Source organism: Taudactylus pleione, unplaced genomic scaffold, assembly GCF_031769625.1.
Source record: "Taudactylus pleione unplaced genomic scaffold, aTauple2 ptg000053l, whole genome shotgun sequence".
Taxonomy (NCBI): domain Eukaryota; kingdom Metazoa; phylum Chordata; class Amphibia; order Anura; family Myobatrachidae; genus Taudactylus; species Taudactylus pleione.
The window spans coordinates 38,932,990-38,946,787 of record NW_028284455.1 but is presented as its reverse complement, the minus strand read 5'-3'; the positions used below and the strand labels follow the sequence as shown (position 1 = coordinate 38,946,787).

Below are 13,798 nucleotides of genomic sequence, written 5' to 3'. Positions count from 1 at the left end.
CTACGCGTGGTTCTGTGCGGGCACATTGTCACTAGGCCTGGTGAGGTCTGGCGGTGTTCCGTTCCGTTGGCATGGGCGCCGCCATCTTGCCTGCGGCCATGTGATTCCAGCTGTCCAATCCTGGTAGGTCATGTGCTCATTCCAGCCAGTCACTGTGCGGCACTGAGTATTTAGGAAGGTCCAGGACCTTCCTTCCTTTGCCAGTGCAACGTGTTTTTCAGCTGCGGCTGAGAGAGAGTACCTGTGCTTTACCTGTCTGCTTGTATATGCTACTAGCCTGAACCTTGCCTGCTCCAACCTGCTGGACTTACCCTGCACCCTCCATATACCTTTCATCTGCCTGAGTACCTGAACCTGCTGCTTCCCTGCACCTTGCCACCCTTCACTCCCAGCTGGACTTCATTACCTCTGCCTGCATTTGTTTCAGCTCACCATATCTGCATTCAGCTACAGCTCATCATACCTGCATTCTGTTACAGCTCACCATACTTGTATACTGGACTGTTCCTGCCTGTCACTATCTGGACATTCTCCTATTAACCCCACTACAGTTATCAAGTGCACTTTAGTGCTATACCTGGACTTTTTCATTTGCCATTCCCATGTCTTCTAAGCCACTTATTAAAAACGCCACTTTTTCATTTAAGTCTGCTTCTGTGTCTGCTCCTATCACCACCCCGGGTCCACAACAAAATCAGAACCTCACACTAATGCACTATGTGAGCAGCATGCAGCCACATTCATTCAAGCTGTAAAAGACTAATACGGTCGACCCATAATGAAACTGAACGAATTGCTGAGTCCTTTCATTCTTACTACATCAAACTTTACAATTTAAAGGATTCAGACCATGATAAGGATTTTCAGACTCATAGAGAGGCAGTCTCATCATACCTTCAATCGCTTTATTATATTACTTTGTCCAGAGAGGATGTTGATTCTCTTGATTCACCTTTTCTAGTTGAGGTTGATCAGGCAATCTCCTCTTCTCCAACTGGCAAAAGTCCTGGACCGGATGGATTCTCTATAACTTACTACAAGGCTTTTAAGGGTAGACTGGCTCCCCTATTGACTTGTGCCTTTAACTCAATGACAGACAAGACTCGGTTCTCCAAACAATCACTGGAAGCACATATTACTGTACTCCCTAAGGAAGGTAAAGACCCCACCTTATGTCCTAGTTATAGGCCTGTCTCACTCCTAAACATCGATTTAAAACTTTCTGCAAAGCTCTTGGCCAACCCCTTGAAATTTCTGTTGCCCAATTTGATTCATGGTGACCAAGTAGGCTTTGTCTTACTGTAGGTTGTGAGGCTACAGACAATACCACTAAAGTTATTAATCTGATCCACCACGCCTCTCTCTCATCTTCACAGTCTATAATTTTATCGACCGATGCAGAAAAGGCTTTTCACAGGGTTGACTGGGAGTTTATATCTGGCCTTTTATGCCATTTAGGGCTGGGGTCTGCCTGCCTACACAGAATTTTAGCTTTGTACAATGTTCCCTCAGCGAAAATAAGGGTAAACGTCTCTCTCTCTGAATCGTTTGGTATTTCGAATGGCACGAGGCAGGGGTGTCCACTCTTTCCTCTTTTGTTTGTCCTTTGTATGGAGGCCCAGGTGAAGGCTATTTGACTTAATGTGAATATCTCCGGTATCCATATAGGTGGTCAGGAACATAAACTGGCCCTCTTCGCAGATGACCTACTAGCACTGATCACTAATCCAATTACTTCCCTCCCGAACCTACTACTAGAATTCCTGAAATTTGGCACGCTCTCGAATTTTTTAATTAATCACTCCAAATCTGTAGCCACAAGCTTGACTGCACCTCCATCCTTAGTAGAATCTTTGAAACAGTCCTTCTCCTTTGTTTGGCACCCCACTAGACTTAAATATCTAGTCTGACTAAAGACCTTTCCCACCTGTTCTCGAATAATTCCCTACCCAAAATATTATATTTAATGCAAACTCTTCCAATTCACATTCTCCCATATTGTTTTCGGAAATTGAGCGTCTCATTCAACGGTTTGTTTGGAACAAATCCACGCCATGCTTTAAACATGATATCCTATTCCATCATAAACATGATGATGGGTTACAACTTCCTCATATCACTAGTTATTACCATTCTATAATGCTTAATCGTATTTTGGAGTGGACTCGAGCGAAAGGTTCCAAACAGTAGATTGCGCTGGAGGAAAGCGGTCTAGCTCAGGTTATAGAAATTACCTCTTGGCTTCCTAGACTCCCAACCGTAATCCACCCTACTATAACACCCACATTACGCTGTTGGAAGAAATGTAGACATCTCCCTCATATCTCGTCTATTGTTTCCCCTCTCACATCCTTTCTCCGTAATTCTGAATGCTCTCCGGGGCTCCACGAACTTTCCTTTAAAAACTGGTTGACTATTGGCCTCTTTAGATTAGGTCATATGGTATGGTTGTAGGGTTAGGGTTGGGGAGGAGAGGAGAGGGTTAGGGTTAGAATTTACCTTAGTCGGGATTTTCAACTTTCTGCCTTCCAGCGTCGGTATTACATCCGCTGGGCTTATGTCCAGCGGTATGTCATACCGATTCCATTCATAAGCATTTAGATACTTATTTGGCACATATTTAACACCACAAAATGTTAGATAGTGGTGAATTGGAAATTACATAATTTGTTTTTTTAAGTCACCATTTAATTATTTTTGATGACAGATTGGTCTGTTTTGATGACTCACTGTCGATTTTCAAATAATCCAGTAATTTTGGAGGAAAAAATACTGTACATAGGTTATTTTGTTCAGGGCCAATACTAGGGTTGGGGCGACTGATGCTGCTGCACAGGGCGCAGGGCTCTGTGGCTGCACCACCACTGCCCCACAGCTCCTGCTTCTGACTAGCAGGGTACTTGGAATGGCACCCTGCAGCCAGGATTGCTGCTGCAGCGCTGCCAAAGGGTCCCTTAGATGCTCCAGACAGGCACTCTGCATCCTGTACAGCTCAAGACGCTCCGGTCAGTGCTGCACTTACTGGTGTGCGTCAGCACAGGGCACATTTGAGCCCTGTTACTGTGCTGATTGCGTTCCTCACTTCTTGTGATATATTAGCAGTGATATACGCACACAAATAACAATTGGAGACAATGATAATTGTGGATTTAGATAAAACTATATAATCTCAAATTAAGATTACCTTCTATCGAATGACTTAATATTTTTTTATATTGCTTAACAACCTAAGATCTGGATGAAATCTATAACAGTACTGTACAATGACATGAGGTAGGGAAATTTAAAATCAACTACTGTAAAGGTGCGTACACACTGGGCGTTTAGGAAAGACAGTACGATTACAACAGCGTAATCGTACCGTCGTCATGTTCCCCTGTAGTGCCTACACGGGACGATCAGTTGTTCAGTGTAGTCACCCATCGTCATTCCTGAACATGGCCAATCTGTCGTTATCGGCAGATTGTGCTGCATGTTCAGGCGATGGACAATGTCGGGAATGACCAGCGGGAGCGCGCATCGCTGGTCATTCCCGACATTATAGTGCACGATTTGTGCATGATTACTGAGCAATTGCACGATTACGATCTCGCAATCGTGCAATGGCTCAGTAAAATCGCCCAGTGTGTACGCACCATACTGTAAGTGTATAAAAAAATCTAGTTACAAAACTAACAAAAATTGTGAAACATTTTTTACATTTGTCGTACAGTTAGGACATTGCTTTGTAAATGTAGCAATATTATCAGACTCAATCTCATTGTTTTTTTCTAGAGTTGAAGTTTGGCTTAAACACACCTATAGATATAGATATACAGGTATCTATATCTATAGCAACTAACAATAGAAATTTGCTCTCAAACACTGGAAAAAGGACCATTCCATCCCACCAGACAGATTGGACAGATATATCTATAGGTGTGTACGCAGCCTAAGGCACATATTACATAAAAATAATGCAAATAAGATAATAGATCCAGCCATAATCTAAATTTATCAGTTTCTAGTAGATCTGTTTAGCAATATTTAAGACATATTCTGTAAATGAATTGATCTATCTGCCATATATACTAAAAATGATTACTATCACGCCAGTGAAAACATTAAACTGGAACAGAGAGACAATATTCCTATTTATTATCCTTAATAAAAAGATTTTATTTAGCTCATAAGCTCTATTACTGTGGTACTGTCTTCTGGTAATTTACATAATGGACTTTTGAGTTGTGTTTAGATATATAGAATATACTGTATCATAGGATAGTGTAAATAAAGCACTCTGTGTTAGTTGTTGTTTACCTTTCATCGTCCTGGTAAAGCTCAAAAAATTGACAAGCGGCATAAGGGGCGAGTTTCCCATCGGACACATTTAGAGCCATCTGGAGAGCAGCAATGGTGGTGTCATGCTGTAAGAGCCAAACATGGATGCCATAATAAGTAAAGCATCTGAAATATTGCTAAAAAAACAACAATTTAATACCCTCACAGGGGGCGGGATGCATGACACATCACAATTTGCACGCCATGCATCTTGCCACTCATTGTATGCATGCCGGCATTAATTACGTCGGTATGCATGAAGAAAAGCGCAAAGGACAGAAATAATGAACGAGTATTTTTGGATCTTGTTGAATTAGAAAATTAGTAGCTCCACATACTAGTGTATAGGGATTGTGCTCCACTTCTGTGCTGTCAGGTAAGCAGGAGATTTCAGTGAAAATAGGGTGAAAATATGTATATTTCATTGTATAGTAAAATGCTCTATATTTGATAAAATATGAATCCATATCTTGAGATCTATCCCAGCACAGGGGCATAGACACAGTATGAGGTATATATTGAGATGGTTGTGTTAAGACAAATGTTATAACCTTTATACAGTATATCAATCAGTTCAACCATACCTTGTCACATTACGGGGTATATTTTTCAAAGTTCAATTTTGTTTGATTTTGCATTTCTGGTGATGTTGCATTCGATTTTGAAGATAAGAGATTGAATGTGAAATCGAATATAAAACCAAATCCCTTTCAAAATCGAATATCGTCTAAACATCGATACTTTTACGTAGACCAACTTAGGATCCCCTGATATACTAATATTCAAGTTTAAATCGAACACAAAATCCAACACAACATCCCCAAAATAATAGACCTACTTCTGGTGATTTTAGCATGGTTCTAGTGTGTTAAGTGTATGCAAGTTTTAAAATAAAGAAAAAAAGTTTATTGGTTTGTTTTTTTAATGCACGGGATGCTACTGGAGAAGAAGACTGACCTGCACCAAGGGTTAGTTTAGTATTTATTTATTTTTTCCAAACAGTGGGATTCTACTGGACAAGAGGAGCGAACACTGCAGACAAGGTGAGTATATTGTAAGTGTGACTGTATATAATAAAATGTAACTTTCAACGGTGTGTGAGTACTGTCTTGTTTTAATACTACCTTTACATGGGGACTATAGGTATCAGCAGCCCCTTAATTTCCCACATGCTGGTACTTGTTCTCCAAGTACTGGCATGCAGGGGAGGCTTGCTGGAACCTGTAGTCCCCATGTAAAAGACAATATTAGTTTAATACTAGTTTTTACAACTGTCAACCTCGCACCCACAGCCCAGGGGTGTGGGGGATAGCCCCGGGCTTCAGCCTCAGCCTGGGGTTACATGGAGAGGGGAAACCCCTTTATTAGAGGGGTGCCCTCTTCCCCAGGAACCCCCGGCCAGGGCTGATTAGTATGGGGTGCTGAATGCTTTGGCAGGGGGACCCTGTGAAGTGTGTTTCCCTGCTGTGGAATTACACCCCCACAAGTAAGAGTCCATGCTGGCTGTTAAAAATATGGGAAACCCCTATATTTTTTCCCCCCGTATTTTCACAACCAGGACCAGCTCTCATAGCCCGGTGCTGGCTGTGCTTTTGGGGGAGGGACACCCAACGTAATTTAATTTCTTTATTTTACCACTTTCATACACATCACACACAACAAGCCTGCTATTATTTTGGAGATGTTGTGTTCAATTTTAGGTGATTTTATGTTAGAATTTGAAATTGACATCCAAAACCGAACAATAAATCACTAGTCAAATTTGAAAAACATCGAATTTGATTTTAAAATCAAATTTTAGTAGATGTGGGATTTTGACCATGATATCTAAATTCGATTTGATTCGATTTCAGATGAGTTAAATTGAACATAAATCGAATACAAAATGAAATTGTAAATATACATTCACATGTCAGATGTCAGAAATGGGCAGTGACAAAAATGTATAATCATTCCTTTATATACCCTTAAACCAATGTAATAAATGGTACACTCAATAAATTCACTCTAATTTGATAACATGTGTACAGAAAATCTTGTTATATCCAATTCAAATCATTAATGCATAATGTTAGTAGTCAATTTAATTAAAGGACTGAAGCACAATCACACCTCAACACATCCCCCTTGCACAAGTAGTGACATCAAACAAGCAATTGTGATTAAGGGGTCTATTCATTATGTCAATTATCAGGGTCCAAGCTTGGACCCCGATAATTAACATACTAACTTGACGCGAGCGCCGAAGCAAGTCATCATTGCTCTGGCATGGAGACAGCTGATCCGAAAATCAGCTGTCTCCCCGAAGTGGCTTCACTGCTTGGCAGTGCGAGTGCGCCTAGTGAACTAGAGTTCACGAAGGCACACAAAGCCCCGGAAGAAGCCGGACAGGGGCGGATGGATCTGAAAGGATCCCTCTTCGTAACCCAGGACTCCTTCCCATAGAGAAGCAGCAGGGTGAGCGCAGAGTGCGGGAGCAAACACCATCTGAAGGTGGCGAATGCTCCCGTGGTCAAGCTCCGAAAATATTGTATTTTTGGAGCTTGATGAATTTCTGTCCCCATACTAGGAGACAGTGGGCCACATCGGAAGTGAAAAGTAAGCAGGAGATGGCCCGGACACTTCATTTCTACAAAAGCAAGTGAAAATGTTAATTTTCATCTGCTTTTGTAGAAATAAAGTGATAATGAATAGACCCCTTAGTAAAGAATAAGAAAACCTGGATTTCCAAAAACAAAAAGCAGACTACAGACAATATGGAGTTTTCACAACAAAATACATACCGCAGAATACATAATAAGTTTCTGTTTTCCGGATGGAGTTATTGCAGCATTTGTGATATTTTTTAAAATTGTATTCAGAAGGACACCTGCAAACAATAGAGCATACTGTCAGATATCACTAAGATAAAGCAGAAACTTTTTAGTTACTTAGCTTTCGCTTTCATTTAGAAATATATCTATTTATACTGCATAAACATATACACTACACTTACTAGCGCATGCAGGGGTTTTCTGAGTACCCAGAAACCCCCCTGACAGAGTCAAGAACAGGCACCATTTTATTGAGCCCCACCCCCTCACGGCAAAAGTCTGCGAGTTGTGTGTCAGTAGGGAGCCAATTTAACGCAATTCCATTAGAATCAAGTAATTTGGCCTCACCCTCTCCCGATTGACCCACGAAACCTGGTATTTTAGGGGGAGGGGCCTAATGACATGAACCAGCCTGCTAGGTCCCTTCCCCATCAGATCTACAGCCCAGCTGTTGCAAGGTGAGCGTGTGTGCGCAATGTATGTGTGACATATATATGTGCGTATATATATTATATATACACGTATATATATGCATGTGTGTGTGTATATATATATATATATATATATATATTGGAAACCTCCCCTGTAAAAATCTGGAACTAGGTAAGTCCTGCAATTTAGCTTCCCCAGTTCTACTGTATATGTGCTGCTTTTATGAACAAAATAGGGGCATTGCAGTAGATAAATACAATATCTGCTGTGGTCCCCCATACATACATCTGGCTTGTACTGAATATTTACGGGTACCCCATGAAGATGGGTGCTTTCAGAGGATATCCTGCAAAAATTGTTTGATATCTAAACCCCTAGGTCTTCAAAAGAGCCATAACCACTGTGCATAAGACAGTTTAAGACACGTGCAGCCTATTACATAAATGCACTAAGCACCAGCTCATGCCTCTACTTTTAGACACAAGGCTCTTTGGAAATGCCACACATTCACAGAGTGATAAGGCAGATCTTAAAACCAATAACAATATCCTTGTTAATCTCATCTCCAGTGATTTGTTTTTTTTCACAGCATGTAACCTGGTTCCTTCAGACTGCAGCATTAGCATATTTTAGCATCCATTTGACATATTTTACATCCAAAGACGTAGCAGCAATGCTTATAGTGTACAACTCTGGAGTTGCATAAAGTGTTACAGGGTTATACTGGATAGGGTTGTTATACTGCAGTTGTTATTACAGCAATATTATCTCTATGGACCTTTTAGAACTTCCCACTGGTTAACCCATACATTCTTCAGTTAAACAATAACAGATTAATTTACCTCCCTGTAATCTGGATTTTTCATGCCTCTTGTATATGCCATAAAGAGCTGACAGGGATATTTCAGATAGATGTAAGAGTTTGTCCATAACATCGTCTGTGGCCCATTCAGGAAGGGAGTATTTATGAATTTTCTGCAATAAAATAAATGTTGAATGGATGAAGCCTTATTCAGAAGTGGATGCAGAAGCCATCACAGTTGCGTCTATTGGCAGTTGCCCGACTGCGACTTTATGCAAATGTCAGTACAAACTCCTTCCCTTGTGTACGTCCATATGGCCAAATGTACAAGGACTGAAACGCCAATTGTCACCGTCCATGCACAGTGTAATATCGATTGGTGTGTCCATAGACACCACCATCAGTCGCACCATCGAAACTTGCACCAGCTCTTTGGCAAGTGCAGTTTCTCCATCCGAGTATGGCCTCCTATGTGAGCAGTCCAGCCTCTGTGTACGCAACCACTTTCACTGACATGTCTGCGACAGTCCCATAACACGCCCACTGAGCAGACCATTTTTGTGTACAATTCTAGCCACCTCCCAGTCACTGCCCAGGAACCCCCAGCACTTTTCCACAGCGTTTCTGATACCGTCCTCGATCCTAACAGCACCTTTGTGCGTACGCTCTGTGTAATGCACGCAACGTAGGAGTTTAGAAATGTTTGTGCATGCACAATTGCAAAAGATTGCTCAACTACATGAACATCGTCATTGGAAGCAGCACTGAGTCATACCCATATTAGCATAGTAGTAGCTTAGTAGAAGTAAGAATATGCAGTAGGAGTCAATTACATTTAGCATAGTAGTAGCTTAGTAGAAGTAAGAATATACAGTGTGATTCACTTACATTTAGAATAGTAGTAGATTAGTAGAAGTAAGAATATGCAGTGTGATTCACTTACATTTAGAATAGTAGTAGATTAGTAGAAGTAAGAATATCCAGTGTGATTCACTTACATTTAGCATAGTAGTAGCTTAGTAGAACTAATACTATCCAATGTCATTCACTTACATTTAGCATAGTAGTAGCTTAGTAGAAGTAAGAATATCCAATGTCATTCACTTACATTTAGCATAGTAGAAGTAAGAATATGCATTGTGATTCACGTACATTTAGCATAGTAGTAGCTTAGTAGAAGTATGAATATGTATCGTGATTCACTTACATTTAGCAAAGTAGCAGCCTAGTAGAAGTAAGAATATGCAGTGTGATACAATTACATTTAGCAGAGTAGTAGCTTATTAGAAGTAAGAATATGCAGTGTGAGTCACTTACATTTAGCATAGTAGTAGCTTAGTAGAAGTAAGACTATGCAGTGTGATTCACTTACATTTAGCATAGTAGTAGCTTAGTAGAAGTAAGAATATCCAGCGTGATTCACTTACATTTAGCATAGTAGTAACTTAGTAGAAGGAAGAATATGCAGTGTGATTCACTTACATCTAGCATAGTAGTAGCTTAGTAGAAGTAAGAATATGCAGTGTGATTCACTTACATTTAGCATAGTAGTAGCTAAGTAGAAGTAAGAATATGCAGTGTGATTCACTTACCTTTAGCATAGTAGCAGCTTATTAGCAGTATGAATATGCAGTGTGATTCGCTTACATTTAGCATAGTAGTAGCTTAGCAGAAGTAAGTATATGCAGTGTGATTCACTTACATTTAGCACGGTAGCAGCTTAGTAGAAGTATGAATATGCAGTGTGATTCACTTACATTTAGCATAGTAGTAGCTTAGCAGAAGTAAGAATATGCAGTGTGATTCACTTACGTTTAGCATAGTAGTAGCTTAGTAGAAGTAAGAATATGCAGTGTGATTCACTTACATTTAGCATAGTAGTAGCTTAGTAGAAGTAAGAATATACAATGTCATTCACTTACATTTAGCATAGTAGAAGTAAGAATATGCATTGTGATTCACGTACATTTAGCATAGTAGTAGCTTAGTAGAAGTAAGAATATGCAGTGTGAGTCACTTACATTTAGCACAGTAGTAGCTTAGTAGAAGTCAGAACATGCAGTGATAAGCACTTACATTTAGCATAGTAGTAGCTTAGTAGAAGTAAGAATATGCAGTTTGAGTCACTTACATTCAGCATAGTAGTAGCTTAGTAGAAGTAAGAATATCCAGTGTGATTCACTTACATTTAGCATAGTAGTATCTTAGTAGAAGGAAGAATTTGCAGTGTGATTCAATAACATTTAGCATAGTAATAGCTTAGTAGAAGTAAGAATATGCAGTGTGAGTCACTTACATTTAGCATAGTAGTAGCTTAGTAGAAGTAAGAATATCAAGTGTGATTCACTTACATTTAGCATAGTAGTAGCTTAGTAGAAGTAAGAATATACAATGTCATTCACTTACATTTAGCATAGTAGAAGTAAGAATATGCATTGTGATTCACGTACATTTAGCATAGTAGTAGCTTAGTAGAAGTAAGAATATACAGTGTGAGTCACTTACATTTAGCAAAGTAGCAGCCTAGTAGAAGTAAGAATATGCAGTGTGATACAATTACATTTAGCAGAGTAGTAGCTTAGTAGAAGTAAGAATATGCTGTTTGAGTCACTTACATTTAGCAAAGTAGTAGCTTAGTAGAAGTAAGAATATGCAGTGTGAGTCACTTACATTTAGCACAGTAGTAGCTTAGTAGAAGTCAGAACATGCAGTGATAAGCACTTACATTTAGCATAGTAGTAGCTTAGTAGAAGTAAGAATATGCAGTTTGAGTCACTTACATTCAGCATAGTAGTAGCTTAGTAGAAGTAAGAATATCCAGTGTGATTCACTTACATTTAGCATAGTAGTATCTTAGTAGAAGGAAGAATTTGCAGTGTGATTCAATAACATTTAGCATAGTAGTAGGTCAGTAGAAGTAAGAATATGGAGTGTGAGTCACTTACATTTAGCATAGTAGTAGCTTAGTAGAAGTAAGAATATCAAGTGTGATTCACTTACATTTAGCATAGTAGTAGCTTAGTAGAAGTAAGAATATGCAGTGTAATTCACTTACATTTGGCAGAGTAGTAGCTTAGTAGAAGGAAGAATATGCAGTGTGAGTCACATTTAGCATAGTAGTAGCTTAGTAGATGTAAGAATATGCAGTGTGATTCACTTACATTTAGCATAGTAGTAGCTAAGTAGAAGTAAGAATATCTAGTGTGATTCACTTACATTTAGCATAGTTGTAGCTTAGTCAAAGTAAGAATATGCAGTTTGAGTCACTTACATTTAGCATAGTAGTAGCTTAGTAGAAGTAAGAATATGCAGTGTGAGTCACTTACATTTGCATAGTAGTAGCTTAGTAGAAGTAAGAATATGCAGTGTGAGTCACTTACATTTAGCATAGTAGTAGCTTAGTAGAAGTAAGAATATGCAGTGTGAGTCACTTACATTTAGCATAGTAGTAGGTCAGTAGAAGTAAGAATATGGAGTGTGATTCACTTACATTTAGCATAGTAGTAGCTAAGTAGAAGTAAGAATATCTAGTGTGATTCACTTACATTTAGCATAGTTGTAGCTTAGTCAAAGTAAGAATATGCAGTTTGAGCCACTTACATTTAGCATAGTAGTAGCTTAGTAGAAGTAAGAATATGCAGTGTGAGTCACTTACATTTAGCATGGTAGTAGCTTAGTAGAAGTAAGAATATACAGTGTGATTCACTTACATTTAGCAAAGTAGCAGCCTAGTAGAAGTAAGAATATGCAGTGTGATACAATTACATTTAGCAGAGTAGTAGCTTAGTAGAAGTAAGAATATGCTGTTTGAGTCACTTACATTTAGCAAAGTAGTAGCTTAGTAGAAGTAAGAATATGCAGTGTGAGTCACTTACATTTAGCACAGTAGTAGCTTAGTAGAAGTCAGAACATGCAGTGATAAGCACTTACATTTAGCATAGTAGTAGCTTAGTAGAAGTAAGAATATGCAGTTTGAGTCACTTACATTCAGCATAGTAGTAGCTTAGTAGAAGTAAGAATATCCAGTGTGATTCACTTACATTTAGCATAGTAGTATCTTAGTAGAAGGAAGAATTTGCAGTGTGATTCAATAACATTTAGCATAGTAATAGCTTAGTAGAAGTAAGAATATGCAGTGTGAGTCACTTACATTTAGCATAGTAGTAGCTTAATAGAAGTAAGAATATCAAGTGTGATTCACTTACATTTAGCATAGTAGTAGCTTAGTAGAAGTAAGAATATGCAGTGTAATTCACTTACATTTGGCAGAGTAGTAGCTTAGTAGAAGGAAGAATATGCAGTGTGAGTCACATTTAGCATAGTAGTAGCTTAGTAGATGTAAGAATATGCAGTGTGATTCACTTACATTTAGCATAGTAGTAGCTAAGTAGAAGTAAGAATATCTAGTGTGATTCACTTACATTTAGCATAGTTGTAGCTTAGTCAAAGTAAGAATATGCAGTTTGAGTCACTTACATTTAGCATAGTAGTAGCTTAGTAGAAGTAAGAATATGCAGTGTGAGTCACTTACATTTGCATAGTAGTAGCTTAGTAGAAGTAAGAATATGCAGTGTGAGTCACTTACATTTAGCATAGTAGTAGCTTAGTAGAAGTAAGAATATGCAGTGTGAGTCACTTACATTTAGCATAGTAGTAGGTCAGTAGAAGTAAGAATATGGAGTGTGATTCACTTACATTTAGCATAGTAGTAGCTAAGTAGAAGTAAGAATATCTAGTGTGATTCACTTACATTTAGCATAGTTGTAGCTTAGTCAAAGTAAGAATATGCAGTTTGAGCCACTTACATTTAGCATAGTAGTAGCTTAGTAGAAGTAAGAATATGCAGTGTGAGTCACTTACATTTAGCATGGTAGTAGCTTAGTAGAAGTAAGAATATACAGTGTGATTCACTTACATTTAGCAAAGTAGCAGCCTAGTAGAAGTAAGAATATGCAGTGTGATACAATTACATTTAGCAGAGTAGTAGCTTAGTAGAAGTAAGAATATGCTGTTTGAGTCACTTACATTTAGCAAAGTAGTAGCTTAGTAGAAGTAAGAATATGCAGTGTGAGTCACTTACATTTAGCACAGTAGTAGCTTAGTAGAAGTCAGAACATGCAGTGATAAGCACTTACATTTAGCATAGTAGTAGCTTAGTAGAAGTAAGAATATGCAGTTTGAGTCACTTACATTCAGCATAGTAGTAGCTTAGTAGAAGTAAGAATATCCAGTGTGATTCACTTACATTTAGCATAGTAGTATCTTAGTAGAAGGAAGAATTTGCAGTGTGATTCAATAACATTTAGCATAGTAATAGCTTAGTAGAAGTAAGAATATGCAGTGTGAGTCACTTACATTTAGCATAGTAGTAGCTTAGTAGAAGTAAGAATATCAAGTGTGATTCACTTACATTTAGCATAGTAGTAGCTTA

The 13,798-nt window shown here is 38.7% G+C and overlaps 1 protein-coding gene across 1 annotated transcript in view; it reads right to left on the bottom strand.

Annotated features, from left to right (window-relative positions):
• Positions 1–13,798, bottom strand: part of ACP3 (acid phosphatase 3) — a 79,741-nt gene that overhangs the window by 24,034 nt on the left and 41,909 nt on the right. The window contains exons 7-9 of the mRNA XM_088463803.1: positions 8,408–8,540; positions 7,104–7,189; positions 4,300–4,406 (exon numbers count right to left, since the gene is read on the bottom strand). Coding sequence (XP_088319929.1) covers positions 4,300–4,406; positions 7,104–7,189; positions 8,408–8,540 — 326 coding nt within the window. The remainder of the gene's footprint in view (positions 1–4,299; positions 4,407–7,103; positions 7,190–8,407; positions 8,541–13,798) is intronic.